The sequence below is a fragment of the Crotalus tigris genome, unplaced genomic scaffold, assembly GCF_016545835.1.
Source record: "Crotalus tigris isolate CLP2741 ecotype Arizona unplaced genomic scaffold, ASM1654583v1 scf7180000023829.5930981, whole genome shotgun sequence".
Taxonomy (NCBI): domain Eukaryota; kingdom Metazoa; phylum Chordata; class Lepidosauria; order Squamata; family Viperidae; genus Crotalus; species Crotalus tigris.
In genome coordinates, this window is record NW_024100213.1 from 1,363,123 (window position 1) to 1,390,619 (window position 27,497).

Below are 27,497 nucleotides of genomic sequence, written 5' to 3' on the forward strand. Positions count from 1 at the left end.
CTTCCTTTGTTCCTGAGAGAAAGAAACCTATAAAGCTTTAGTTTAGACCCTCCCCCCCTTGTTCAGAAATTTGCTGATTGTTAAATCACTTCTGAACCTTTTGCGCAAAAATAAAGATCTCTCTTTCACCCATGGAATTTCGTAAAAGCCCTTTATTTTTTAAGGCTTTATTTTTCCACAAGATTTATGGCGATTTCTCCGCCGGGACATTTTTAAGGGCTTTTAAGAAAAAGGATTTAACCTTCCAAGACGGATTGCCCTGGTGGACCCACCCCCTCTCCTAAACGACGACAGCTCCGAAAGCCGGCTTCGTAGCTTTTGACTACGAGGAGACTTCGACGGGAGGAAAGGGAATTAACCCATCAGGAAGCATTCCAGTCTGAGGATCCGTGAGGGTGACAGACAGATCTTAAATCAACAAAGGAGTCTGGAAAAACGCCTGCAGGCAAGTATTGTAAAACAGGGGAAACCTGATCCCTTTTGGATCGGAAGAGGGGACTGATCACCCCCTAGAAGGCAAAGGTGGCGTCCTTAAGCCTTCAATAGGCAGGATGGTGTGGGAGGTTAAACCATTGTAGCTCATGCTGAGTGATCAATGGTAGTGTATTAGAGAAATGGGTGGGAAAAAGTCAAAGGAGAGCGTTGACCAGACGCCACTCCAGTGCATGTTAAAAGAATTTCAAAAAGGGTTTTTCTAGGGATTATGGAGATCCAAAACCAAATCCAGCCATGTTAAAAAGATTCTGTGAATCTGAGTGGACTGCCCTGGGCGTAGGGTGGCCAAAAATGGGATGGGCGAATCCCGAACTCGTTGCACGGGTTCATCAAATTGTGACTGGAAATGTTTATTGGGACCAGTACCCCTATGGAAAATCAACATTGCACAGAGACCCAGATGGTTAGCAAAATGTCAGATAGAGTATGCAAAGATATATTTGGCAAGCCAAAAAGCCAAGCCTCAAACAAAAGCTAAGATTTTCAGCCAGGAAGATAGGGAGGAAATTGCCAGACCACCCCCCTACGTTCCTAGAAGAGAAGAAGGGAGGTCATGGTGCAGGGACCCTCTAGTGGGGAATTATTGAGTAGCACACACCAAGAAAGAGCAGAAACACAGGGAAACCAAGGCTGTCAAAACTGTATCAAAACTACAAAACAAGGAAACCAGATAACCAAGACTTTGATTTATCATACAGTTAAACCAGAAGGGTGTCAAGATAGTTCTCCTGACTCTTGTACATACAATAGAACTACATATAAATTTTGTAGGAAAGGTGTCCAATATCAGTGTTATAACCCGAAGTCTGATCCTGATCGTTGGGCCTTACAAATCAAAACACATAGAACAAGAACTAGCTATAAGGACCAGTCACTCTTAGGGATCTCCCAATGGAAATCCAATCCACACTCCAGTTTTAGCGTCACCTTTGATGTTTGCAAAGCAGCTAATTATTGGACTCAAACATATGGTTGCGGAGGGATCGGTAATATTCACAACTTTATCCCAAAACATAAGTACTTGTGCCCACCAGATGGATGTGCGGTCAAATGTAAGTGGTGGTCATGTATTAAGTGGCATACCCAAGACCCAAACGAGATAGACCACATCTTGTTTGAAAAGAATGAAACAAAAGCAGATTCCTGTGGAACAGATAACTGTAATTTGGTGACTCTCACAGTCAAGAATGGCAGTTGGTTCCTAGAACAAAATAGGTGGGAAGGTAAGAAATGGATGTTTGGGATAGGAATAGATACAAATGGCTATGACCCAATGTCAGAAATAGAAGTCAAAATTATAACTGCAACCAAAAGACCAGAACAAAAATCATTATTTTGGTCATATTATGAGGAAATTGAGAACCTACATATTCCTGAAGTATCTAGACATGTAACCAATACCTTTGTTAAGTTAGCAGAAGACATTGCCCATACTTTAGGCGTGTCTAACTGTTTTGTGTGTGGTGGAACAAACATGGGAGAAAGGTGGCCGTGGGAGGCACAAGAGTTAAATTATACCAAGGTACTAGAAATGTCTAAAAATAATAACTTAACCTATACAAGTGGGAAAGATGGTGATTGGGGTCTCACTTCCAACTTGGTAGGACATGTATGTTACTCAAGAAACAAAACAGAATCTTGTGTAGCAGTAGGTGACCTCCTATGCACAGGAACATGGGAAGATGGTAAATGGTGGTCTGGAACCAATGAGACCACTGCTATGGATCGTTATGCCCTTACTAACATTCCTGGGATGCCCTATCTAAAAGACCCCACAAATACCAGTCTCCATTGGTTAGCCCCAGATGGAATGTACTGGATTTGCGGAAAAATGGCATATGGGCAACTACCTAAGAACTGGTGTGGATCTTGTGTATTGGGAATAATTCGACCAGGATTTTTCCTGTTACCACTAAAAACTAAGCAAATTCTTGGAGTCCCTGTATATGATGAAATTGGCAATATAAGACAAAAAAGGGAACCAAGTGCATACACCCAATGTGCAGGAATCACTTGGCAAAAGAATGAATGGCCACCTTGTCGCATCATTCTAGTCTATGGCCCGGCTACTTGGGCTGAGGATGGAACGTATGGATACCGTACCCCTATTTATATGATCAACAGGATCATGAGGTTACAAGCGGTGGTAGAGTTAATCACCAATGAGACTGTGAAGGGACTAACTGAATTGGCTAAAGAAAATGTGAAATCCAGAACATATATCATGCAAAATAGGTTAGCCCTGGACTATCTTTTAGCCAAAGAAGGAGGGGTATGTGGAAAATTCAACCTTACAAACTGTTGCATTGAAGTAGATGAAAGTGGAAAAGTATTGAAAGGCATAACAGATCAAATGATCAAGTTAGCACACGTTCCGGTGCAAACCTGGAACGGATTTAACTTGGAAGATGTATTTTCAGGATGGTGGCCAAAGTTACCCGGCCTACAAACCATCATAGTTATAGCAGTCTTGTTAATTCTAGGGTGTATTTTAATTCCTTGCTTGATCCCCTGTCTTATAGCCATGATTCGGAGAATCTCAGAAAGTACAGCCCAATTAACAGCGAAACATGAAACAATGTTAGCCTTATGGGAATATAAAATGGTACCTTCAGGAGATCCGGAATCAGAGGTAGAATAATGGAAGTTTAAGCTAAAAAAAACTTCCAAAAGGGGGGAGTAAAGTGGGAAAGAAATAGAATAAAGAAGAATAAAGTATAATAATAATAATAATGATGAAAAATCACAAAAAGCAAAAATCATGTGTCTGCATAATCTCTGAAAGAAAGCTGTGTTAGCCAAAAGCTGTATTAACAGTACGTGAATGACTTAATGCATATTTAGAAACATTGTATAAAAGTAAAAACTGCCTTCATTGTATTCCCATGAGAAATGGACCTAACGTGTGAGAAACTATTTGAATGTTACACAAAAGTAGATTCCATATACAATGTAAGATTCCATCTATGCTTCCTTTGTTCCTGAGAGAAAGAAACCTATAAAGCTTTAGTTTAGACCCTCCCCCCCCTTGTTCAGAAATTTGCTGATTGTTAAATCACTTCTGAACCTTTTTGCGCAAAAATAAAGATCTCTCTTTCACCCATGGAATTTCGTAAAAGCCCTTTATTTTTTTAAGGCTTTATTTTTCCACAAGAGCATGACTGTTGGAGTACATGCCTGTTTGTCATGTAACATCTACTGCTTTAATCTGGGGATCAATGGCATGACTCCATTTTGCCCACTGAGTACAATCCCAGGGACTGAGCCAAGAAAGGGGAAGTGCTGGAATGGGAACACAACAAAAATATAATCCAATTGAATTTAAGTTAAATTAGGTGTATGCAGCTCCTCTGATCAATCCCACTGTTTATGCCTAGATACATAAACTACATTAGTGCCAGTGGTGGGATTCAGCCAGTTCACACCAGTTCAGGAAAACTGGTAGCTAAATTTTGCTGCATTCGGAAGTCCAGTCTAGGCCTGGGAGGCCTGGAGGAGGCCTCCCAGGCCTAGAATGACCCACCGGAAGTGCATGGATACCACTTCCGGAATCCCATTCTAGGCCTCAGAGGCCCATGCCTGCATCGAATAAGAGAACCGGTTGTTCAGGTATTTGAATTCCACCACTGATTAGGGCTTATCACGATGAGCTACTTATATTAGGATAGCTACAATATCCTAAACCACAAATAATTCAACCTCAGTTTTGTGTTGTTTGTCATGGTTTTGCATTGTTTTGCTTAATTCCATGGAAAGATATATTAGAAGTATTAATATTGGATGGTCTATTGTAGTGATGGTGAACCTATGACAACCGTGTCAAAAGTGACATGCCACGAAGTGTTAAACCAATGCCTGACAGCTAGTCTCAAAAGCATGCTCCATACTCTTGCAATTTTGGGAGGTTGTGAGGCCATGTGAGAACGAAGTGTGCTCTTGCATAGCTTTTGGACCCACTGGAAGTTGCATGAGAGAGCTGTGCTTTCCTGTGGTTTTCGGAGGCTGCATAGGCCATGAAAGAGCATTCTCTGAAGTTGCCTCAAGAATGATGTTCCAAAGGTACTTCAAGGAAAACATCTTCAAAGGAAAACAAAGTCCAGTTGCCTTTTGAAAAAGCACCTTTGGGACAGCCCCGACCTGGATGACCGAGAATCTCCACAGACATTCAAGAAAGAAGGCCCCATGAAACCTGGAGCGATCTTGTGTGCCTTGGGGAATGATGTGAGGCAGTCTTTGTGAGTGACAGCAGTGGGGCTAGGACTGAAGTTGAACTCTAGGGCTCTACTTCAGGCTCAGCCTTGGGGTTGCTGCCAAATGCCACTGTTCAGGGTGGCCTAGATGGGGGGAGGGGGGGCAATAAAGAATTCTTTCTTGACACCTCAGCAGAGCCAAGCTAAGAATTTTTCAAATTTGGAAAATTTCCAAATTTCCATGTCAAGCCCAAAAGCTTTGCCATCATTGTTCTAGTGCAGGGGTGTCAAACTGCTGGCCTGCAGGCCGGTTGCATCATGCGAAGGCCGTGCCCACCCCAGCTCCAGCAATGCGAAAAAGTCACGATGTGTTGTGACACGTCACGTGACACCCATGTTCTAGTGGTTAAGGTACCAGGCTAGAAGCCAGGACACTGTGAATTCTAGTTCCACCTTAGGCATAAAAACCGGCTGGATGACTTTGGCTCCCAACCCAATCCACCTCACAGGGTTGTTGTTGTGGGAAAAATAAGAGGTATTTTATAAGGAGTATTACATAAATACTTCATTATAGAAATACTCCTTAGAAAATAAAAAGTATTTTATTTATTTATTTTTATTTATTTATCCAATTTCAGAACACCCCATCTCCCTCACAGAAATAGAGAGGACTGTTTGCTGCCTTGAGTTATTTATAAAAAAAATAATAATAAAGGCAGGATAAAAATAAATATTTTTAAAAATAAAATTCCCTCATTTCCAACTCCCAGTTTATGTCTGCCAGCCTCTTCAAAGGGAGCCTTGATAGTCTATTATAACCTATTAATAATATGTGGATGCAAACAAACAACTAATGCAAAAAAGAAAAGGTAAAATCTATATGAAAGAATAAACTAAGGTATTTGACTGTGACAGATTTCCTAAAGTGAACTTAGTTAAGATTTGGATGGAAGAGAATTAAGAGACACCAAGGCTGTGTTTTTTTTTTTTTTTTTAGATTGGAGCATTCTCCGCCCCTCCCCCCCAAATCTTTAAAAAGGTATCAATAAACCATATTCATATTGACAGAAAAAGTCATCAGGACCTGAGGTAGAGTTGGAGAGTTTACCTTGCTAAAGATAAGTAATCCAGCTGCATCTACATTTAAAGTGACTGATTTTTCCGATTCCTCTGCTAACATCTCCTTTAGTGCAGAGACATGGATCAATTTTAGCATTACCAAAGACTTCAAATTTATGGAAATCCAAATTAAACAATGTTAAATGAAACCACCAAATGGCTGCATCATATTACACTTTATATGGCAAAGCAGCAGAATTGGAAAGATTGCTCTCCAAAAATGTGTGAGTGTAGCTCCAATAATTCCCCAATTCTGGGGGCTGAAATCCAATGTACTTGAAAAGTACCACCAAATTTATGAAGGTTGTTTGAAGACTTGAAAGAATCCCTGCCTCCCCTCAAAACCTTTTTTTTTGTAAATAAAATACTTGCTTGGAGTGCAAATCCCCATGCAGCTTGTGGAATTACATTGAGCTGAAGTTCAATATTTTTGGATTATTTTAGGAAGGGTCCACTTAGCATCCCGTAAGTCTGGTGGAATGGAAAGGGGCAATTTTTTTAAGATGGGGGAATGAGATTGCAAAAGAGAAAAAAACGGAAATCGAACAAATGAAATACAATAAGGATGATTACTTGCCATGCATGTAATAATTTTTAATGTCTGTTAAATTAAACATTAAATCTGGGAGAAATTTTCAGAGGATCAACATTCAATAGTGGGTGGAGGGTGCTGATGGTGCATTCTTGTGCAAGTCCCCAATTATGAAATTCACATTAATTAGATTTTTATGGTTCTGATGGTTACCAAATTTACTTACTGTTCTGTAGGCATGAAGGATGACATTGAGAGCAAATTTATTTCCTTGACTTCTGTCTTCATTAAATGCTTTTATTGCTCTAGCCACAGCTTCAAAAACTTCTGGGTCATCACAGCCCACTTCATCTTGGAGAGGACGGGCTTGGCAAAGTCCAATGCTGAGGACTAGCAGAATGAAGACTTTCATATCCAGGTGAGAGAAGCTCCTTTGAGCTTCTGATGAGCGTAGAAAGAGGAGAAAGAGCTTCAAGATAACGGATGAGGTATATCTTCCTAGCAGATACCAGAGAACTCAAAGTAAACAAAGCTATTTCATGGCCTCAAGTCATAGTCTACATGCAATGTAAACAACCTTTGAGGTTTATTTAAGTTTTTTTTTTTTAAAAAAACAAGTTTATTCACCTGCAGTTCACAATGCAAGTTGATATTTTACAATCTCAAGGTCAAAACATACGGTTTTGACGGTACGTCACTTTGGGTAACTTCAAGGACATTTTCCGGAATGATAATACAAGTGGTCAGTGGTGGGATTCAGCCGGTTCGCACTACTTCGGCAGAACTAGTAGCTAATTTTTTGTTGCTCAGACCCAGAATGGAGTTCTGGAAGCGGCATCCACACAGAGAACCGGTTGTTTACATATTTGAATCCCACTACTGCAAGTGGTCCTTGACAACTACAACTGAACCCAAAATATTTGTTTCTGAGCGAGACAGTTGCTAAGTGGAGTTTTACCCCATTTTACAACCTTTCTTGCTGCAATTGTTAAGTAAATCACTGCAGTTGTTAGGTAACACAGTTGTTAAGTGAATCTTACTTCCCCATTGACTTTGCTTGTCAGAAGGTCGCAAAAGGTCATCCCATGATGCTGGGACATTGCAACCGTCATAAATATGAGTTAGTTGCCAAGCAGCTGAATTTTGATTACGTGACCATGAGGATGCTGCTACGGCCGTAAGTGTGAAACATGGCTATAAGTGACCTTTTTCAGTACCATTGTAACTTTGAATGGTTACTAACCAAACTGTTATAAATTGAGGACTGCCTGCAAGTACATTTCAAAGGGAGAAAGAGTGGAATATAAATCTTTTCCAAGATTTGTAACTTTTACTTTTCTGTTGCCAAGCTTGATGAGATAATTATGGCCATGACCACAGTAGAAATTATGGTGCTGGGTCATCAGAAATACAATGATTTTTCTTCTTTTTTTCGCTATTTTAAAGTACTCCAAGGAAGGAAAAAAAATGAGTTGTTTTCTTTAATCAGGGATGGAGAACTTTCTTTTATTGAAGATAATATTCCTGTAGGAGTCAGGCTCTGGAGCAGAAGTCCAGCAAATGGCACATTGTCACAAACAAATATTCTCTCTGCAAATTCTGTGGGTGGTCAGAGAAGGAAACCGTTATTTGAATTACTTACTTGCAGGAATATCTGTGAGGGGGAAAGATAGTCAAAAATGATTGTGTGGTCATAGCTATTTTCTTTTTTTTTGACTCCCCTTGCCAGATGTTCCTGAAATGGCTTGCAAAAGAACTGGAAAATTAAGTAGAGGCTGCAGATAGGTTTTAGGAACATATATAACTGAATAACATAATAACAGATTTGGAAAGGACCTTAGAGGTCTTCTAGTCCAACCCCCCTGCTCAGACAGGAAACCCTATACTATTTCAGACAAATAGTTGTCCAGTCTTAAAAACCTCCAGTGATAGAGGTTTTGCAGACAAGTCATTCCACTGATTAATTGTTCTGTCAGGAAGTTTCTCCTTAGTTCTAGGTTGCTTCTCTCTTTGATTAGTTTCCATCTGTTGCTTCTTGTCCTGCCTTCAGGTGCTTTGGAAAATAGCTTGACTCCCTCTTCTTTGTGGCAGCCCCTGAGACATTGGAACACTGCTCTCATGTCCCCCCTCGTCCTTCATTAAATTAGACATACCCAATTCCAGCAGCCGTTCCTTATATGCTTTAGCCTCCAGTCCCCTAATCATCTTTGTTGCTCTTCTCTGTACTCTTTCTAGAGTCTCAACATCTTTTTTACATCGTGGTGACCAAAACTGGATGCAGTATTCCAAGTGTGGCCTTAGCAAGGCATTGTAAAGTGGTATTAATACTTCACATGATCTTGATTCTGTTCCTCTGTTAATGCAGCCCAGCACTACGTTGGCCTTTTTGGCAGCTGCAGCACACATTGTCCACTAGGACTCCGAGATCCCTCTCACAGTCACTACTATTGAGCAAGGTACCCCCTATACTATACCTGTACATTTGGTTTTTCCTGCCTAAATGTAGAATCTTACTTTTTTCACCACTGAATTTCATTTTGTTAGATAGCGCCCAGTGTTCAAGTCTGTAGGCGCATATTTGATGTTATCTTGCAAAGGCCAGCGTGAATGCACTCAACGTGACATATATCATTTGCCCCCTTCCCCTCGCTGACACCCATGTCTTCTACCGTTTTTGCCACATTCTTACTAATAAACTTTTATGGCTGAGAAAGAACCTGGGTGTCTCCAGTCCTGTTCTTCAACCAGTAGAATCTACAGCAAACCATAATTTTATTAACATATATAATTGTTATTGAAGATTTTAATTACAATAATGAATACTAATACAACTCAGAGAAAAGAAACTTCTGTCAGGAAGTTTCTCCTTAGTTCTAGGTTGCTTCTCTCTTTGATTAGTTTCCACCCGTTGCTTCTTGTCCTAGCTTCAGGCACTTTGGAAAATAGCTTGACTCCCTCTTCTTTGTGGCAGCCCCTGAGATATTGGAACATTGCTATCATGTCACCCCCTAGTCCTTCTTTTCATTAAAAAAGATGAAACCAAACTTATCTGAAAAAAATAAGTTTGTCTTCAAATCACTATATACTATTTTTTTTTTCTTTTTCTCTCTCAAAGCTAATGAACAGCATTATTAAAAAAGGTAACTAACAGTGGGTGGAAGGGATCGGATCTGTTGAGTTAACTGAACAATGACAGGTGACAGAGCTGAATTAGAAACTTTTTAAAGTGAAGTTGGCTTCTTAATTTTTAGGCAAGTCTCTCACTAAAGCTGAGTCTGCCATTGTAACTAAAGAGCACTGTGGCTTTAGAGACAGATGGTGAATTGTATATCATATACTTGTATAGCCCCTTCTCCTGTAGATGTATGGGCAGAAATCCTTTGCTACCTTGACTTCAAATTTGTCTTCCATTGTGCTAATACTTCGCGTGATCTTGATTCTATGCCTCTGTTTATACAGTCCAGGTTTGTATTAGCTTTTTTGGCTGCTGCTGCACACTGCTGGATCATAGTCAAGTGATTGTCCACTAGGACTCCAAGGTCCCTCTCACAGTTGCTGTTTTTGAGCCAGGTCTCGCCTTATCTGTACTTATACATTTGATTTTTCCTGCCTAAATGTAAAACTTTGCTTTTCTCCACATTGAAACTCATTTTGTTGGATAGGGCCTATTGTTCAAGTTTGTCAAAATCTCTTTGGATCCTGAGTTTGTCTTCTGGGATGTTGGCTATTCCTGCCAGTTTAGTGTCATGTGCAGATCTGATGAGTTCCCCTTCTATTCCCTCATCTAAGTAATTAATGAAGATATTAAAAAGTACTGGACCTAAGACGGAGCCTTGTGGTACTGCTTACTTCTCTCCATATGGATGTAGTACCATTGAGGACTACTTGTTGAGTACGGTTTGTCAGCCAGCTACAAATCCATCTGGTGGTGATGTTGTCTATTCCACCTTTTTCTAGCTTACCAAGCAGTTGATTGTGGTCTACTTTATCATATGCCTTACTGAAATCTAAGTATACTACGTCCACAGCGTTTTTCTGGTCTACTAATTTAGTCACTTTCTGTTAGATTTTCCTGTCATTGGAGGCTTGGGAATATGGACCTTGCTTGACAACTGACCAGAGCTGACCAGTGCCAGAGCTGTGAAAAATGATCAGCGGGGGGAGGTCTGATCTCTTCTGTCTCAAATTGGAGCACAATGTATCACCTGAAACAAAGATAGGTGTCCTCAAATGTAGGACAGCTTTGGCGGTGGTCCCTGAATCATGCCAACTAGCTAAAGTGACAGATCCATTGGCCAGTTTATAACAATAATAATAATAATAATAAAGTTGGAAGGGACTTTGGAAGTCATCTAGTCCAACCCTATGCTCAGGCAGGAAACCCTATACCATTTCGGACAAATGGCTGTCCAGTTTCTTCTTAAAAACTTCCAGTGTTGGCGCATTCACCGCTTCTGGAGGCAGGTTGTTCCACTGGTTAATTGTACTAACTGTCAGGAAATTTCTCCTTAGTTCTAGGTTGCTTCTCTGCTTGATTAGTTTCCACCCGTTGCTTCTTGTCCTGCCTTCAGGCGCCTTGAAGAATAGCTTGACTCCCTCTTCTTTGGGGCAGCCCCTGAGATATTGGAACACTGCTATCATGTCCCCCCTCGTGCTTCTCTTTGTTAAACTAGACATACCCAATTCCAGCAACCGTTTCTTATATGTTTTAGCCTCCAGTCCCCTAATCATCTTTGTTGCTCTTCTCTGTACTCTTTCTAGAATCTCAACATCTTTTTTACATCGTGGTGACCAAAACTGGATGCAGTATTCCAAGTGTGACCTTACCAAGGCATTGTAAAGTGATATTAATATTTCACGTGATCTTGATTCTATCCCTCTGTTAATGCAGCCTAGCATTGTGTTGGCTTTTCTGGCAGCTGCAGCACACTGCTGGCTCATATTTAAATGATTGTCCACTAGGACTCCGAGATCCCTCTCACAGTTACTACTATTGAGCAAGGTACCTCCAATACTATACCTGTACATTTGGTTTTTCTTGCCTAAATGTAGAACCTTACTTTTTTCACCATTGAATTTCATTTTGTTAGATAGCGCCCAGTGTTCAAGTCTGTCCAGATCCTCCTGTATCCTAAGCCTGTCTTCTGGAGTGTTGGCTATTCCTGCCAGCTTGGTGTCGTCTGCAAATTTGATGAGTTCCCCATCTATCCCCTCATCCAGATCGTTGATGAAGATGTTGAAGAGCACTGGGCCCAGAACAGAGCCCTGGGGCACCCCACTACACACTTCCTTCCATGTAGATGCAGTTCCATTGAGGACCACTCGCTGAGTACGGCCGGTCAGCCAGCTACGGATACATCTGGTGGTGATGCTGTCTAACCCGCATTTTTCTAGTTTGTGGAGTGACACTTTCAGTCATTCTCCCCTTAAGCCTTTTCTGAGAGCTGGCAAAAGCAGGTAGGCTGAGTGATAGCAAGGGAGGAGGACTATGAAACACAGGGAGCTCAACTGCCATCTAATGGTCTAAACGGAAGAAACCAGAAGCCCAGACGTATCTTCAGAGGGCCTGGCGTTCTGATCATAAAGTGACCGCCACCAAGTGGCCGTGACTGGTTTCTTCAGGCTATATATAAAACACTCCTAGCTCTCAATCAGCAGAACAGCTCAAAAAAGAAAGCGGAACCTGCTGCGTAAAATAGGATCTTGCAAACAAGCTTATGGAAGACTTTTATAAACAGCGATGAGAAAATAGATTGCTGGGATGGGGGGAGATATGATTGTGGGAAAAGGCTAATTGCCAGGGACACCAGAACGACTGACAAAGGACGTTCTTGTGGAAAAATAAAAGCCTTAAAAAAGAGGACTTTTACAAAATTCCAAGGGTGAAAGAGAGATTTTTATTTTTGTGTAAAAGGTTCAGAAGTGATTTAACAATCAGCAAATTTCTGAACAAGTGGGAGGGTCTAAACTAAAGCTTTATAGGTTTCTTTTTCTCAGGAACAAAGGAAGCATAGATGGAATCTTACCTTGTATATGGAATCTACTTTGTGTAACATTCAGATAGTTTCTCACACGTTAGCTCCATTTCTCATGGGAATACAATGAAGGCAGTGTTTACTTTTAAACAATGTTTCTAAATATGCATTAGGTCATTCACGTACTGTTAATACAGCTTTTGGCTAACACAGCTTTCTTTCAGAAATTATGCAGACACATGATTTTTGCTTTTAGTGATTTTTCATTATTATTATTATTATTATTATTATTATTATTATTATTATTATTATTATTATTATTATTATTATTATTATACTTTATTCTTCTTTATTCTATGTTATTCTATTTCTTTCCACATTAAAGTCACAGGGCATATGCTGCTGTTGGGAGGAATGAGGAAATGGGCCAGGAGGGATAGGAGACTTCGTTCTCCTTTCCAGCTCTACCATCTCCCTGCCCCAAACTAGTGGCTCTCCCATGCCTCCCTTTAAGACCTCAGACGAAAAAAAATCACCATGACTTCTGTGCAATCTGATGGATTTTGGGACGCACATAGGGCATTTTCACATAGGACGAGAATTTGGGGGCTTCTAGTCTCAAACTATCTGGGGCCAATTCTGGCTTTTATCTGTAGCACCTGTAATCCATATGTGCACACTGCTTCCGCAGGCCAAATAAACTCGTAAGGAGCCCTTGGAGAGCCTTAGGTCATTGGTGGGATTCAAATATGTGAACATCCGGCTCTCTCTGTGGATGCTGCTTCCGGAGGTCCGTTCTGGGCCTGGGCAACAAAGCAATTAGCTACCGGTTCTGAAGTGGTGCGAAGTGGCTGAATCCCACCACTGCCTTAGGTCATTGGTTGCCCTTTGAAATGAATGCTGGGGAGCTGTTCTGGAAACAAAATTGGGTCCCTCAAGTGTAAAATCTATCCACCATCAGAAAAGAGAAAAGCCTGCCTAGATAAATCATGGAAAGCATCATAAATGCCCGGAATTACTGGGAGTCATGCCACATATAAATGTTAAGAAGGAAAGGTAATAGTGATAATAACAGGTGCAATCCCAAACAACTGGAGCATCAGTTCTTGGACATCATCAGCATTGACAAAATCACCATCAATCGTTAAAGGCAGCTTCACGTGGAACAGCTTCCATCCTGTGAAAATACCTTTAACAACCTCAAACATCAAAATCTGCTATCCCAGGTCCTTTGGAAGGATTTGAGAGGTGGACAATAATGCCCAATCCAATCTGAACATCTGGCTGACTGACTGACTGACTGACTGACTGACTGACTAATAATAATAATAATAATAATAATAATAATTTTGCCTGTAAGCAAAAACTGGTGGGATCATAAAATAGAGAAAGTCATAGAAAATGATAAAATTAAACTGCTCTGGGACTTCAGAATTCAAACAGACAAGCACCTGCAACATAACACCCCAGACTTAACAATTGTCGATAAGAAAGACAAAAAGTCTGGATAGTGGACGTGGCAGTGCCTGGAGACAGCAGAATAGAAGAGAAAGAACTGGAGAAGATAACAAAATACAAAGACCTACAAACAGAAATAGAAAGACTGTGGCAAAAGCAAGCAAGGGTAGTACCAATAGTCATAGGCGCCTTGGGTGCAATCCCAAAACAACTGGAGCACCACTTGAACACCATTAGCATTGACAAATTCGCTATTAGTCAATTGCAAAAGGCGGCCTTACTAGGAACTGCTTCCATCCTGCGATGATATCTGTAATACCATCAAACATCCACAACTGCCTATCCCAGGACTCAATTGGTAGACAAAATGCCAAATCCAATCTGAACATCTGGCTGATTGTGCGATGATTAATATAATAATAATAATAATAATAATAATAATAATAATAATAATAATAATAATAATAATGTAACACACGATTACAAGACAGGCATTCTAGGAAAACCACCTGTTGTGTTTCCTAGCTGGGTCATGCATGGATATGTTTTAGCTTCAGGTTTTCAAAACATGAGGGAGGGATGCCTTCATTTTGAGAAGTTGTTCATTGCTCATCAATTTGGGCTCTGAAGACATAAGTTTGGCTAAGCTTTCAGTGACTTTTCTGATATTTCAAATGAAGCAAATTTAGTCCACCAGTATTTTGATATATGTCTTTTATTTATGATAACCAAGGAAAGGTATACAAACAAATGTATGTCAATCCAGTAATAAAAAGAGTGGACTAATTAATATAATTGTACGGAATTAGTGCCATTGTTGTAAATTTGTCATAAAATAATCATATTTGAAATTCCATCCTGATTGACTGCAGAGAAATGTAACATAATTCAACCACTGAACTTCTCTAGATATGCAAAGGCCCCTTTCTCTTCCAGAGAATTTTTTTTCCTCCAAGGCTGAATGCAGGCAACGCTGGTTCTGCAAAAGGCAGTTGTGCATATTGCTGGCTGACTGAGCTGACTGAATTACAGTTCTCCTTTGACTATACTACTGTACTTGGCAAAATGTTAAGAAGCTAGGCAAGCTGATGCAGCAGACCGACCTTGGCTGCAGCTGTATTTAAATGTTATGTTTTTATGCAGCCAGAAATCCCAAGAACTTCATCATTTTCAAAAATGGTGCTTATTAATAGTATCGTCGTCGTCGTCGTCATCATAGACGGTAAGTTCAAACCCTGAAGAATTGGATTCTCCCAATTCAGTAGTCTAGAAGGGCACACAAAAAAATGGTTTTTCAGACAGGTTGGATAAAAGCTTTGACAGCTTGAAAAGTAAAATGCAATCAAGGTCTTGAACAGAAATGTGAAATGCAGAAATAAGTCACTGTGGTTTTTGAGACATGTAGACTAGAACATGAGACTACATACAAGTTCCCAGGATTTTCTGCACCTGAAACTTTGAGGGGAAGGTTAAGCAAGACGTTGGTTTTTGACCCAATGCAAGCAGTAGAAGGTAAAAAAAAAAAAATCCAAGTCACAGCTGCAGAAAACTGAAGGTAACCTTCCCTAAGAGTTTTGGGGTTATAACAGTTTGCAACCTGCAACTGATCCTTTCTGCACGAAAAGAGACAGGAACAGGAAGTCGTGCACCTGGTTCATCCCAGCTGGTGAAGATTGACAGTGGTTTTTTTTTCCTCCTTCAGCCACTCATATGGGAGCAGGGGAGCTGAGGCTGATTCAGTCTTATATGATATCCAGTTTGGTCTAGTGGTGAAGGCACTGGGCTAGAAAGCAAAAGACTGCGCATTCAAGTCCCGCATCGGCCACGAAATCCAGCTGGGTGACCATGAGCCAGCCATTCTCTCTCAGCCCAACCCACCTCATAGGGTTGTTGTGGGCAAAATGGAAGGAGGAAGGTTTGTTTGGTGCCTTGAGTTATTTGTAAAAATAATAAAGGTGGGCTATAAATAAATAACAAATAAGGATGGACGCATGCATGCATGGATGGATGGATGGATGGATGGATGGATGCATGAATGCATGGATAGATGGCCAGGCTGGCTGGCTGGCTAGGTTTTGGATTGCGGAGTGTGATGCAGAAGCATTCTGGAGGTCTGGACCAGTTGGGTATCTAAAGCAGTGTGTCACATGGTTATATGACAGATCACGTCAATCTGAGGGATGGGGAGCCTTGTGTAGAAAGAAGGCAAGCAATCATATCATGGTGGTGACTGGCAATCACTCTGCACTGGTACTAAACTTACAAAGCAAAACTTTTAAACATCATTCCTTAGCTTGGTGGCCTCTATATGTATTGATCAGCAGTCTCTATCCCAGGGGGTCTCCAAACCTGACAACTTTAAGACTTGCGGACTTCAATTCCCATGGCTGGCTGGGGAATTCTGGGAATTGAAGTCCACAAATTTTTAAGTTGCCAAGTTTGGAGATCCCTGCTCTATCCCTAGCAATTAAGGGAAATGTGATCAAAATTAAGAACACCTGCTCTTGACGATTTATCCTACCGTTCAATACCAACGAGCTTTTATCCATTTTTAAGAGGAACAATTTCAGGAATACAATTCATACCTCTGGACTTCTTCTCTACCACTTCCTCTAATTTATCTCCATAACTGAATATCTGAAAAACCGATTACCAATTCCTTGGGAAATATACCAATATTTCTGGGCCTATACACTGATTATTGCATTCTGTATTCGAAAGAGAGAGTGAAGGAGGAGGAGGGGTGGAGAGAGCTTTGAATACCTGTAATGGTTGGTTCTCTGTGCAGGTCACCTCTGGTTTGACTGATGGCTCCCAGGGTTTCACATAAACTAAGGCATGGCAGGACATCAGTTCCTGTCAGCCAAACAAAACAGAAACGCAAACGCTCATTTCTTGTGAAATATTGGCATAAAAATAAAATACAGTGTAGAATAATTCTGTTTTGACCGGCATTTTGGAAAAATGTTCTCTTTCCCCAAATGCTGATCATTTTTAAAATTTGTTTTCTGAATAGTGTTTTTTATCTATGATTTCTTTCTTCGGGGAACAGGAATTCATTCAAAACATTGAGGCAAGGAGTATAAATTAAAGCCATACAATCATGACCTACATCTGTGTATATGTGAGTGCGCATGTGTGTGCACGCATGCAAAAAAACTCATTCCAGTGTGGGATCTTGGGCTTTCCAACTGATTCAACAGTAAGTTGGGACAAACTGGAAGATAGACCTACTTCACTTAATTATAATCCAATATTAAACCAAATAGTAAGTCTAGGGTAGGCTGTGCTGGCTCAGGAATTCTGGGAGTTGAAGTCCACAAGTCATAAAAGAACCAAGTTTGCCTACCCTTTGTCTAGGCAGATTAAAGTGGGCATATTGGGTGAATGAGGCCATCCTTTTAATCTTATGGTTTGTTTGGGCACCAGCGTTTTGTTAACTTGTGTTTAGATCTTGAGTAGACTTACTTACATCACATTGTCTTAGCAGAAAGATTATCTCAAGATTATCTCAAGGCTATGCATCCATAGGGAAATGCAACGTTTCCCACCAATGTTCTGTTTCAAGAATCTGCTTTAAAATTAACTGATTCCGTTAAGTAAAATATTCCTCTTGAACTAATCCTAGTATTTTACCCCGCCTTTCACAGCAGTACAGTTCTCATCTGGCTTCTCAACTTCAGTCTTGGAGCAATTTGTTCTCTGAGCTTTAAAGTCAATTCGATATACGTGTCCAACTAGCATCTGAAATTCAAGGAGAAAAATGATTAGCAACTGTATTTAGACTGGATGCTGAATAGCATAAACCCACAAAGAACAACAAAAAAACTTGGCTTGCTGTCTGGTTAGCTCATGTTGCATTCAATGGCCCCAAGGACCCATTCTTTCTCTAGGATTCTAATAAAAACAAGCAAGTAAAATGACCAAGGAAAGATGTGCTGCAGCTGCCAAAAAAGCCAACATAGTGCTGGGCTGCGTTAACAGAGGGATAGGATCAAGATCACATGAAGTATTAATACCGCTTTATAATGCCTTGGTAAGGCCACATTTGGAATACTGCATCCAGTTTTGATCACCACGATGTAAAAAAGATGTTGAGATTCTAGAAAGAGTACAGAGAAGAGCAACAAAGATGATTAGGGGACTGGAGGCTAAAACATATAAAGAACGATTGCTGGAATTGGGTATGTCTAGTTTAATGAAAAGAAAGACTAGGGATGATATGATAGCAATGTTCCAATATTTCAGGGGTTGCCACAAAGAAGAGGGAGTCAAGCTGTTCTCCAAAGCACTTGAAGGCAGGACAAGAAGCAATGGATGGAAACTAACCAAGGAGAGAAGCAACCTAGAACTAAGGAGAAATTACCTGACAATTAGAACAATTAATCAATGGAACAATCTGCCTTCAGAAGCGGTGAATGTTCCAACACTGGAAGTTTTTAAGAAGAGGCTGGACAGCCATTTTTCTGAAATGGTATAGGGTTTAATATAGGGCAGGAATGTCAAACTCGCGACATCACATGATGTCACGTGATGTATTGGGACTTTTTCCCCATTGCCAGCAATGGGGTGGGAGCAGTTTCGACATGACGCATCTGGCCCATGGGCTGTCAGTTTGATGCCTGGTATAGGGGGTTAAACTAGATGATGTCCAAGGTCCCTTCCAACTTATTTATTTATTATTATTGTTGTTGTTATTTTCTCTTAGAGCAGACATGTCAAACTCACAACGTCATGTGACGTCGCACAATGTATTGGGATGGTTTTGCCATTGCCGGCAATGGGGTGGGCGTGGCTTCTGGATGATGTGTCCAGCCTGCGGGCCGGCAGTTTGACACACCTGCCTTAGAGGCATATAATAAACTGTCACGGATCAAATCAAACCACTGATCCCTCATGCCCAATATTGTTGATGTTCACCAGTAAGAGACTCTAAAGTTTGAGTCAGGAATCTTTCCCATGCTTACAGGAATCTTTCCCATGCCTAGAGCTCAAATTGAAATCTTCTGCCACACAAATATGTGCTTTATCAGACTCATCATCTACCAACGCAATTTCTGCAAACTTTCTCAATCCGGTGTCTCCAAGCTGCATCCCTAGTTGGCCCACCCATCTATTTGGGGGAAATTCAAACATATAAATCATTGGTCTTCCATTACAATATCAACTTTGTACGAGGCCAGCTGAATTGGGAAAAGAGGCAAGCTCAAAAGATAATTCTCTACCTCAAACCGTTTTTTTTTTTAAAAATCTATGTTGAAATACAGTGGTAGAGTCAGAATTCACACCTTTCCTGATATTTTTGTTATTTTCACAATTTTGAAATAAAAGTCACTGCTGCTTTTAAGGTTAATTAGTTTCACAACATCTTCCAGAGGCTTGTTCAGTTCTTGACTGTCTGCAGCAATCAGGTTGTGGCAACCAGGACACTCTTGAGCACGAGATCTCTTATTGTCTTCAGCTATTGAAAATATATAAATAAAAACACAGGTTTATGTCGGGTTATTCTGAAAAAGGAAAAAGCACGAGAATGGCAGCTTGCATCTATCTTATTTTTTGAAAGAGATTAATGAACACATTTGGCTGATGCAAAAAATTGTATGAGTGCAAATTGTTCTGTGGCAATTTGGAGTTTGTTAGTGGTGGTTATTATCTATGGTTTCATCAGGGCTTCTAATTTGTGCATATAAAAAGAATGCCTTATTCCATTTCACTATACGGTACTGCCCATTATCAAAAATGGCAGACAGCATTGTCCTTCTGTGAGCCAACAAAGTGCTGAAGCTATGCAGTACTTCCAAGAACCGCTGAAAATTGGTGAAAACAGGCTGTATATCAAAAACATGTGGCATCAACATGTTGCCAGCTCAAGGAAGAAGAACATTGATCCCAATTTCAGTAATATAGCCTGTTCATATTTAAGGGTCGTCCATTCCCTTTTAAACATTGGGGTTTATTACATCTAACTTTGCACATACGGTAGTTTGCACATTCATATAACAAGTGAGTCTAGTCCAGTGGTTCTCAACCTGTGGGTCGGGACCCCATTTGGGGTCGAACGACTATTTCATGGGGGTCGCCAAACAACGCAGTCTGCCTTTTTTCCCCCCTTTTCTTTAGCTGTGCTACTCCCTTTTATTCTATTGGCTTTTGAAAGCCAATAGAATAGACTCTCTTTAATAGAGTCTAATTCTATTGGCTTTCAAAAGCCAATAGGAATTGTCCAGGCTGTCTCTGCCCTGCTGAGCCCGCCAAAAGTCCCATTCTGCAAACGGTGCTGCATCAGTTGAGTAGTCCTCGACTTACGGCCGTTTGGGGGTCGCGGCATTAAAAAGATTGAGAACCACTGGTCTAGTCCCAGCCGATATATGTTTGGCTTGTATAATCTTGCTAGACAAAAGGATGCACAGCACCCTACTCCAACTCTACTCTCCTGGTGACCAAGTCTATTAGGATTATAACTCCCAGAATTCCTTTCCAGTATTCTTCTAGCTATGAATTCTGGGAGTTCTGAATACAATTTATAAGGTAGGAATGTATAGGGTTGTAGTGCAGCACTTTTAAGGGGCAAAATGATTTTTTTACAGTTTAAAAGTTAAGGTTTAAGGTCACCATTCAGCCCTTAATCATTCTCCAAAAATTCAAAAAGCCCAAACAATTTTCCCTGCACGTTCTATTTCAACAATATGCAATTTCTTATTTTTCAGCTGAGCGATTCACTTCTTAACTGTAATCTGGCTCATGATGAACTGAGTTACAGACTGGAAATTGAAGCTCGGGTTATTGTGGTATCATCCCTTCCTGAATTCCCCTCCCAAGTATTGGTTTAAATCTGGTCACTGATTTTTTTTTCCTCCATTATTATCAGGAACAAAGTAGAAAAAGGGTGAGTTTTCAGAATGCTAACTTAAAAATTTACTTACCTTGTTTAATTTTGCAATTTTGTTCAATGAAGGTAAATTGTTGTGACTCATTAATGTCAATTGCAGCTATGCAGGTTCCAGAGTGCTATAAGAAAAGCAAAAAGAGACATCAATTTTAACTCTGTTAAATATCAGGAGTTGTATAAATCCACTTTCCATTGTTAAGAAACAGAACATATCACTTTCATAGCCTTTGATATGAAGTGCATATCTTCATTCCCTTATATGTATTATTCTATTACATTATCTCTGGATCCTATTATGCTCTTATGTATCCTTCTATTATTAATTGACCAGGAAAGGGGAAAACAGAAAGAACAAGAGAGCTATAGAATGTAGACTATGCCAGGGCTCCTTATCTTTGGCAACTTTAAGATTTGTGGGCTTGAACTCCCAGAATTCCTCAGCCAGAAAAGCTGTCTGAGGAATTCTGGGAGTTGAAGTCTACAAGTCTTAAAGTTGCCAAGGTTGGAGATCCCTGGACTAAACTGTCAATTGGCATCATTTAGAGCTGATCAATGGAAACACACATAGAAACATCTATCATGATTGCATGGCTGGTACTAATAAATAGGCCTCCATTTCCTTGACAAAAGGAACCAATACATCGCAACAGGAAGAAAAGGGATGAGGGCACAACAAAGTATTAAAATTTGTGGGAATCATCACAGGTACTATGATCATGGTATGACATGTTTTTGGAAAAATTGAGATTTTTCTCACAAAAAGCTACTTGGAACCTGTGGCGTCCTTGTTGTTCTCTGAGCTTGGTTGTTTTCTTGCAGACATTTCATTATCAAACTAGGCAACTTCATCAGTGCTAGAAGGGAGTATGTTTTCTTCTTCTTCTCATTTTATATACGGGTAGCTTGTCTTGCAATGTTTGTGGGAGTGTTTTTGACTGGGTTGTTGTTTATTGTAAGATTGTCTTATCTGAGTTGGTAGTTCCTTGATTAGGATATTGTTTGCTTCTTGATTGTTGTTCTGGTGTTAATCGTGCTGTTAATTTCTGCTTCTTTGGGTGTTGATTGCTGGTGAGATCTTTTGATCTTTTCATTTCCTTTTGGACTGTTTGATTGTCTCTTTTAAATCTACATATGATTCAAAAAAGCTGCAACCCTGAGCCGTAAATATTCTCTTTTCTCTACATTTGGAATCTCACAAATCTTTCACCCATTGGGTCACCAATGTTTCACTTATGTTTTTTTTCCTGTAGGCATATACATTTGTGTTAGTGGATATGACAGTGGTGGCGACCCTATGGCATGCGTGCCATCGGCGGCACTCAGAGCCCTCTCTGTGGGCATGCATGCCGTTGCCCCAGCCCTACCTCTCCTGTGGCCCCCTCACCAGCAGCCCCCCCCAGAGGAGTCGCCCCCCCCCAAGCGTGGCCCACGTGAAGCAGCGCAGCCAAGGACATGGCAGCTGGGCAGGGGGGACAAGACTGCCCTTGCACCCCGTCGCAGAGTTGATGCTGTGGGCGGTGGAGGGCGTGGCTGCCATGGCGCAGCTGGGCTGCCTGGGTGATCTGCGGCAGGCTGTTGAGGTGGTGAGCAGCCCTGCAGGTGGGCGGGGTGAGGGCAGGGTGGGCGGAGCAGGGGTGGGGCCGGCTCCAACACTGGATGTTTTTAAGAAGAGACTGGACAGCCATTTGTCCGAAATGGTGTAGGGTTTCCTGCCAGAGCAGGGGGTTGGACTAGATGACCTCCAAGGTCCCTTCCAACTTTACTACTACTACTACTACTACTACTATTATTATTATTATTATTATCATTATTATTATTATTATTATTATTATCACTGGGATATGAGCTTGCAAATATGGTCTAATAAAGCAGTTCGAAAACAAGCAATGGATTGTTTGTAGGAACTTCGCTGTCTTTACTCAAACATTGCAGATAAAGAGTCTCTATATTTTATCATATGTTATAGAACAGATGCAGATAGTTGTTTGGCAAGGACTGAGGTCCCACCCTGAATCTGGCTAAATCCAAAATGGGAAACCAGACAAAAATGTAGGGTTTCCTTAGGTCAGCCAAGCTGAGGCAGCTGCCAGTAGGCTACCAGTCAACTTCAGGAGTGAATTTTTTTCAGTTTCTACACATCCAGTGCAGAGTTTGTGCCCCCCCTCCAAAAATCCTATTTCTAACTCAATAACTTTGAACTTTGCCGGAAGTCACCCCTCATCCTGGACTCCAGTCAAGAAAAGAAACCTAAACTCTCTCCCCTCCCCCCTACCTGACAAAATCTGATTATTTCCTTCTATTGGTCTTCAGGGGTCACGTGACCTTCTCTGGGCCTGATAGGCAGGATTATTATTGAAAGGGCCAGCTGCTCCTCAATGCAGACTTGCATACAGGCTCAACTGTCATTGCTTGGGGGCCGGGGAATTCTGGGAATTGAACTGCACATGTCTTAAACTGGCCAAATGTGAGAAATATTGTTATAGGCAATGCATCTAATTGTACTAAAAGGGGTCAACCTATTTTCCAGAGCACCCAAAGGTAGGACAAGGAACAATGGATGGAAACTAATCAAGGAGAGAAGCAACCTTAGAAATAAGGAGAAATTTCCTGACAGTGAGAACGATGAATCAAACTTGCCTCCAGAAGTTGTGACAGGTGCTCCAACACTGGAGGTTTTTAAGAAGAGATTGGACAACCATTTGTCTGAAATGGTATAGGGTTTCCTGTCTGAGCAGGGGGTTGAACTAGAAGACCTCCAAGGTCCCTTCCAACTCTGTTATTCTGTTATACCTATCACACAGTTTCGCTTTAAGTTTTATATTAATGTATTTTTTGCCTGGTTGCATAATGGCGTCTTTTGCCTCGTTGCATACAGTGATCCTGGCAGCTTCATACTGTAGACCTCTCTCTTTTCTCCTGCTCTCCCCCCAAACTCTTTTTTGTCACTTCAAAGGAGGAAGAATAAATACCTACTCCTTTTGAGGTCCTTAAAAGATCACACTTTTGCCAAGGCTCATCCGCAGCTATTGGACATGCAGTTTCTCTTACTTGATAGATGATAAGGAATGTTTTTCTAGCATCTGCCTGAAAAGAGTACATACATGAGTGCTGTTGCAGTTTCATCTATGTATTTATTAAACTGATATGGCTGCCCGTCTCAAACACATGATTCTGGGTGGCTGACAGTTAAAACAATATAGGAATAAAGTGAATTACGACCAGTGATTAAAAACATAAATAGCATAATTTATGCCAAAATTATGCTATTCTCTGGGTGGCCCATATCCTAGTAGTTAAAAAAAACTGCCAATGGTCTGTGTACTTGCAGCATGTAATAGTTCAAAGAACCTCAGAGAAATAAAGTTGTATCAATATAGATCATCCTCGATTTACAATCATTTTTTAGCAACCCTGCAAAGTTACAGCAGTTTTGAAAAAAGTGACTTCTAACCAGTCCTCACACATACGACCGTCATAGCATCACCACAGTCATGTGATTAACATTTGGACACTTGGCAACCGGCATGTATTTATGACGGTCCAGCATTTTGGGGGTCATGTGGTCATGACCCAGCCAGCTTCTATCAATCAAAATCAATAAGAGAAGCTGGATTCGCTTAACGACTGCATGATTCGTATAACTGAAGTGATTCTCTTAACAACCGTGCTGAAAAAGGGTAGTAAAATCAGCTGCAGTTCATTAAACCACTTTGTTTAGCAACAGAAATTCTAGTCCCAATTAATGGTCGTAAGCTGAGGACTATCTGTAATGGTTTTGTGCAGAGCTGGGCAGCACTTTGGATTCAGAGAGGAAAAGTTATTTTCCTAGGATTATGCAGGTGCCTTCCCGTATTGTACTGTGAACCCTAGAACACACCCAATTTCATTATTTATCTTTTATTGTTTTACCTATATATAAAATACGAAGAGAAATAGAAATGGGAAATTAGGGGGAGAAAAAAGAGAGGGGAGAAGAAAATGTAAGGTACAAGGGAAAAAAGAAAAAAAAAAGGCATTGACTTCTGACTCTTTTTTAGCACAAGATAAAAACACTCCAGCCTCAACTTTTTGCTTTTACACGTTAGTATATAACTAGCCATTTCTATACCGACAAATCTATATAACTGACAAAACCAAAGTCAAAGTTTCATTTTTTTCATCACAAGCACAAAATCCAGAAGTGAACACACCCAATTGACATAGGAAGCTGCCATCCGGGGCTGTGTGTGTGTGTACCCACAAGCTCTCAGTTGGACTTCTGACCCTTGAAATGCCAGCAACTCCCTTGGGTCAATTTCAGCATTCCCAATTCATTTCATGAATTTAATTCATGGAAATCCAAGTTAGGCAATGTTAAATGGAAAGCACCAAATGGTTGCATAATATTATGTTTTATACAGCGATCAGCAGAATTGAGAAGGCAGATTATGCCCCAGAAATGTGGGATGGCAGCTCCAATAATTATCCCAATTCTTGGGATTGAAATCCAATCTACTTCAAAAGTACCAGACTTATGAAGGCTGTTTAAAAACATGGAAGAATTGTCCCCTCCCAAAACAAAGATTTTTTAAAAAAAATAAAATGCTTGGTTGGAATGCAAAACCCCTCACAGCTTTTGGAATTACACTGAGCTGAAGTTCAATACTTTTGGATTATATTGGGAAGGATATATTCCAATGAGTATTTATTTGACACTAAATACTCATTAGACTCCTGCGAGTCCCCTGGACTGCAAGGCGTTCAAACCGGTCAGTCCTAGAAGAGATCAACCCCGACTGCTCTTTAGAAGGCCAGATACTGAAGTTGAAACTCAAGTACTTTGGCCTTCTAATGAGAAGGAAGGATTCACTGGAGAAGAGCCTAATGCTGGGAAAGATTGAGGGCAATAGAAGAATGGGACGACAGAGAATGAGATGGCTGGATGGAGTCACTGAAGCAGTAGGTGTGAATTTGAATGGACTCCAGAAGATGGTAGAGGACAGGAAGACCTGGAGGAACATTGTCCATGGGGTCGCGATGGGTCGGACACGACTTCGCAATTAACAACAACAAAAATACTCATTGGAATAACAATAGGTTCCTTTCAGCAAGTCTTAAGGTAGGGCAATGTTTCCCAAACTTGACAATTTTAAGGCATGAGGACTTCAACTCCCAGAATTCCACAGCCAGCACTGGCTGTGGAATTCTGGGAGTTGAAGTCCTCATGCCTTAAAATTGTCAAGTTTGGGAAACACTGCGGTAGAGGATGCTGATGGTGCATTCTTGTGCAAGTTCCCAGCTATGAATTTCCCAGTAATTAGCTTTTTGATGTTACCAAATTTACTTACTATTCTGTAGGCATCAAGGATGACCCCGAGGGCAAATTTATTCCCATGACTTCTGTCTTCATTAAGTACTTTTATTGCTGTAGCCACAGCATTGACAACTTCTGGATCATCTTTACCCAATTCGCCATGGACAGCCTTGCAAAGTCCAATGCTGAGGACTAGCAGAATGAAGACTTCCATACCCAGGTGAGAGAAGTTCCTTCTGAAATCTGATGAATGTAGGAAGGGGAGAAAGAGCTTCAAATATAACTGTTGGGACATATCTTCCTAACGGAGATCAGAGCGCTTAAAGTAAACAAAACATAGACACAAATGTTTCACGAGCTTAGGTCGTAATGAACTCGTATGTCAGTGTGAATATCCTTTGGGGTTTATTTAAGCATTAGTGTTTTTTTTTAAATACCAAGTTTATTCACTTGCAGTTCACAATACAAGTTGTTACTTTACAATGTCAGGGTTAGAACATACAGTTCTGACTGTAGGTCACTTTGGTTTGCTTCAAGAATATTTTCCACACTGATATTAACCAAGTTTCAAAGGGAGAAAGAATGGAACCTAATCGATTCCAAGGATTGGTAAAGTTTTCTTCTCTGTTGCCAAGCTTGAGGAGATAATTATATCCATAACAAGAGGGTTCAAGAATAACATCCTATATCTGTGCTGATTTTGTAATAGAAATAATGAACACATTTACTTATTTATTTATTAAACTTATAGGTCACCCATATTGGGGACTCTAGGTGACTTACAATCAATAAAAATAATAATATGAAACATTAAAAGAGTAAATAGTAATACTAAACCTGGCTTAAAATAATGAAGATGGCTACAGAAGGGAGCAAGATGCCCATGAGGAAGAGGTGCCATTTTATCTTAGTCCATTACCCACCTCCAGAATTAGGCCCCAAGGCCAGTTGGCAGAGCCAGGTCACCTCGGGGGGAGGGGGGGGGCGCATGGTGTTCCAGAAGCACTTTATCTGTGCAAATTTTCAGTTTACGTCTGCTGCTAGTGATCCCACTGTGCTCTTCTTCATTGCATCATGATCATTTATATATGAACAAACAGGTTTGGAATAGTTCGTTCTGTTCCATTGTAAACAGTTGTGGAAGCTATATGTAATCCAACAGATTTTTTTTTAATTGGTTGTATCCTCAGAGAGTTAACCTGTGCTCTTCCTGATGTTGACCAGCAGATACATTCATCTGTTTCCAGAATTTGGATGCTAACAATATCTGGAAGACTCCTAAGTCAACCAGTTGTGTGACCCCCAAAATTTCCACTAATCTGAACCTTTACATTTGTTTTTTCTTACCTAAGTGTAAAATCTTACTTTCCTCCACACTGCATTTCGTTATGTTAGATAGGACCCAGCGTTCAGGTCTGTTGAGATCCATCTGGAACTTGAGCCTACTTTCTGGGGTGTTGGCTATTCCTGCCACTTTAGTGTCAACCAGAACACAGACATGAGCAGGAGATCTCACATTTTTTCCAACAGTGGAAAATATACAGAC

At 40.6% G+C, this 27,497-nt stretch overlaps 2 protein-coding genes across 4 annotated transcripts in view; both read right to left on the minus strand.

Annotated features, from left to right (window-relative positions):
• The window catches only part of KNG1 (kininogen 1), a 42,917-nt gene extending 36,071 nt beyond the window's left edge, over positions 1-6,846 (minus strand). Inside the window, exon 1 of one of the 3 annotated variants that reach the window (XM_039321860.1) lies at positions 6,563-6,846. In XM_039321860.1, coding sequence (XP_039177794.1) covers positions 6,563-6,748 — 186 coding nt within the window. In that variant the 5' untranslated portion in view covers positions 6,749-6,846. The remainder of the gene's footprint in view (positions 1-6,562) is intronic. The other 2 variants (XM_039321858.1, XM_039321859.1) reach the window with 2 other exon arrangements.
• Positions 6,847-14,468: 7,622 nt separating this feature from the next.
• Positions 14,469-26,917, minus strand: LOC120298301 (kininogen-1-like). Its single transcript, XM_039321894.1, has 8 exons — positions 26,875-26,917; positions 25,986-26,194; positions 23,632-23,742; positions 20,693-20,777; positions 19,058-19,230; positions 17,406-17,513; positions 16,533-16,625; positions 14,469-15,035 (listed from the first exon to the last, which is right to left on the minus strand). Exons 2-8 carry the CDS (start codon positions 26,163-26,165, stop codon positions 14,940-14,942), a joined length of 846 nt encoding a protein of 281 aa, XP_039177828.1. The 5' UTR covers positions 26,166-26,194; positions 26,875-26,917; the 3' UTR covers positions 14,469-14,939.
• Between the last annotated feature and the right edge of the window lie 580 nt (positions 26,918-27,497).